This window comes from Telopea speciosissima, chromosome 3 (assembly GCF_018873765.1).
Source record: "Telopea speciosissima isolate NSW1024214 ecotype Mountain lineage chromosome 3, Tspe_v1, whole genome shotgun sequence".
Classification (NCBI taxonomy): Eukaryota; Viridiplantae; Streptophyta; class Magnoliopsida; order Proteales; family Proteaceae; genus Telopea; species Telopea speciosissima.
Window position 1 is genome coordinate 9,634,004 of NC_057918.1, and position 3,476 is coordinate 9,637,479.

Consider the following 3,476-nt stretch of genomic DNA (forward strand, 5'->3'; position numbering starts at 1 on the left):
CAGTTAAACCCAAGTAGAATACCCTTTTTTTTTTTTTTTTTTTTTTTTTTTTTTTTTTTGTTATTTCAATTCAAGGACTTTGTTAGGGACCTCTCTTGAAATATCAAATAATCTAGAATTAGATACTTGGGTGTGATCACAAATTGACAAATAGTTGTTCTACCTATTTTGGTTCTTCCAAATCCAAAGTAGTGTATTGGTTCTCCAAAAGGCAGGCCACCATACCATAGGGACTGTGGGCTGTGTGGGCTGTGGGGTTTCTCTCCATTATACCATTTTCATTCCCAACAAAAAGATGAGAGAGAGAGAGAGAGAGAGAGAGAGAGAGAGAGAGAGAGTCACCTTTTCATATGGTTGAAATCTTCCTAGGCACAAATCTGTTTAGTTGAATCAAATCTCTAGTCAAAGCTGTAATTATCAGCAATTACGCCAAAATTGAGTTCAATAGTCCAAAAAGTCCAAACCTCCAAAAGTTCTTATTCATTCCTTCTTCGTCCCTCCCTCTCCCTCTCCCTCTCTTCTCTATCTTCTCTGGCTGAAGTCAATGGCCGACCTGCTTCGATCGTTCGCCTCCATCAACACGGACACGGGAGTAGCCACTGAACCCTAATCGTAACTGGGAGGCAACACTCAGTTCTAACGGCAACTACAGCTAGAGCTTCAGGGGGAGGGGGGAGAAACCCCTCGCTTTCGCCATGGCGAGATCGAGGTTTCAGACTATGCTTTATCTTCTCATTCTCACCTCCATGGTCGCCGTTTCGGTAGCTGTGGTGGAGGACGATGTGAAGTGTCTCAAGGGTGTGAAGGGCTCGCTCAGCGACCCTCAGGGGGAGCTCAGTAGTTGGGACTTCTCCAACACTACAGTCGGTTACATCTGCAAGTTCGTCGGCGTTTCGTGCTGGAACGAAAGGGAGAATCGTCTGATCGGTCTGTCTCTCCCAACGATGACGCTTGCCGGACAGATTCCTGCTTCTTTGCAGTACTGCCAGAGCCTCCAGAATCTCGATCTGTCTGGTAATAATCTCACTGGTACGATCCCTTCTGAAATCTGCACCTGGTTGCCTTACCTTGTAAGCCTAGATCTCTCCAACAATGGTTTCTCGGGCCCCATACCTTCGGAGCTCGTCAACTGCCAGTATCTCAACGCCCTTACCCTTAGTGATAACCAACTCAATGGTTCCATACCTTACGAGCTTTCGGGTCTCAATCGTCTCAAGAAGTTTTCGGTGGCCAATAACGATCTGTCGGGCTCCATCCCTTCCTTCATGTCCAATTACGACCCCGCTGACTTCTATGGCAACAGCGGACTCTGCGGCAGCCCTCTTGGAACTAATTGCGATGGTTTGAGCCGTAAAAACCTCACCATCATCGTAGCTGCTGGTGTTTTTGGTGCCCTCGTTTCATTGCTGTTAGGTGTCGCACTCTGGTGGTGGTGCATCGTCAAGTCCAGTCGTCGCCGCCGCAGAAGGCATGCGGCTGGGAAAGATGATGATAGCAGCTGGGTGCTTCGGTTGAGGACTTACAAGCTCGTTCAGGTCTCCTTGTTTCAGAAACCCCTTGTAAAGATCAAATTGGCCGACCTAATGGCTGCCACTAATAATTTTGACCCTGAAAACATTATTATCTCCACCAGGGCAGGAACTACCTACAAGGCAGTTCTGTCGGATGGATCCGCAATTGCCATCAAGCGGCTCAACACTTGCAAGCTCAATGAAAAGCAATTCCGCTCTGAGATGACCAGATTGGGGCAGCTTAGACATCCGAATTTGGTGCCTCTTTTGGGGTTCTGCGTCGTCGAAAATGAGAAGCTTTTAGTGTATAAACACATGGCTAATGGGACTCTTTTTCCACTGTTGCATGGTAGCAGTACCATATTCAGTTCTGGCAATTCATTGGATTGGCCGACGAGGCTTAAGATTGGTATTGGTGCGGCACGGGGGTTGGCTTGGCTGCACCATGGCTGCCAGCCCGCTTTCCTGCACCAGAACATAAGTTCTAATGTGATCTTCCTGGACGAAGATCTTGATGCTCGTATAATAGATTTTGGTCTGGCAAGGCTCTTGAGTTCTGCTGGCTCTAGTGGAAGCACATTTGTACATGGGGATTTTGGAGAATTTGGTTATGTGGCACCTGAGTACTCTAGCACCATGGTTGCTTCACTGAAAGGAGATGTTTATGGTTTTGGGGTAGTGCTTCTGGAGTTGGTGACTGGGCAGAAGCCTCTTGAAGTCAGTAATGCTGAGGAAGGATTCAAGGGCAATCTAATAGATTGGGTCAATTCTGTAACAACAGCAGGTCGGAGCAAGGATGTTATTGACAAGTCTCTCCTTGGAAAGGGCCACGATGGTGAAATTCTGCAGTTTCTAAATGTTGCTTGTGGTTGTGTGATTCCTAGGCCAAAGGATAGGTCTTCTATGTACCAGGTTTACCAGTCATTGAGGACCATCAGCGAGAGCCAAGATTTTTCTGAACAGTTTGATGAATTTCCACTTATCTTTGGTAAACAAGATCCCGATCATATCGAGTAACTTTGCCACTTTGGGGACATAAGACGGGTGAAGCTAGAGTGAACATTTTGAATGTCTACAGTCTGCGGACATACAGCGTCTATGCATCTTATGCTAAATTTTGAAAGGCTTGGTAGCTAAATGGTAGGATTTCATTTCCCCTGGCTTTTCCAATTATAATCCCCATTTGTTGGATAAATCTGTATAATACATGTTTCTTGAACTGTAGCTTTCAACATTCCTGAAATCTGTTTGTTCTCATTCTAGCAAACACAATCTATGTAGTTGATTGATGTTTATAAATGTCTTTGCTGGGAATTCTGGAAATCACTGTTAACGCGTTTCAAGATCGATTCATTCCTCAAGAATAGCTCAATTCTGATTAATTTGTTTGATAACATTACCTCATGCTTTGACATGGATCCCCTTTCTCCTTTCTCTGTCTTGTCTAATGGGTTTTTGGTTTTTGTCCTGTTTCTTCATGTTTCTAACAACTACTTCTGCAGTGCTTTGAAGATTCTATTGTTATTAATGCCCACATTAGGCCCAAATTAATATAAATCTCAGCTCACATGGAGATTTATCGTATATAAACGCCCTGCACATGCGTGAGTCCTCCATTTATGTGTGTACATGGTTTTATTAGGACAGAATGGCCAACTATCTGGTTTTATTGGTAGTTTTAATATATTAGTACAGTTATTAGTCTCTTGATGGCATCTGCTGTTAGCATTCAGTAATTTTTAGTAGTAAGATGTTACTACAATGTGTTTCTCTTGATCAATTGCAAAAGATTTTGTGACTACGATATTTATTTCATTGTTTTTTTTTATGTCTCTTAAAATGTGAGAATAGTAGAGAAGGACAAGAACAATACAATAGTCTTCCAAATCAATATTTATTTTGTACAAATGTCAATAACTTATTACCAATAGTATTGCATTTTCTAGGTCCCTATATTTCTGTATG

General features: G+C 43.4%; 1 protein-coding gene across 1 annotated transcript; it reads left to right on the top strand.

Annotated features, from left to right (window-relative positions):
• The first annotated feature begins 553 nt into the window (after positions 1–553).
• On the top strand, positions 554–2,807 carry LOC122656104 (probable inactive receptor kinase At1g27190). Its single transcript, XM_043850546.1, has one exon. It carries the CDS (start codon positions 696–698, stop codon positions 2,526–2,528), a length of 1,833 nt encoding a protein of 610 aa, XP_043706481.1. The 5' UTR covers positions 554–695; the 3' UTR covers positions 2,529–2,807.
• The last annotated feature ends 669 nt before the right edge of the window (positions 2,808–3,476 follow it).

What these genes read in the sequence shown, in the direction of transcription:
- LOC122656104 (XM_043850546.1), top strand. Translation starts at nt 696, where the DNA reads ATGGCGAGATCGAGGTTTCAGACTATGCTTTATCTTCTCATTCTCACC.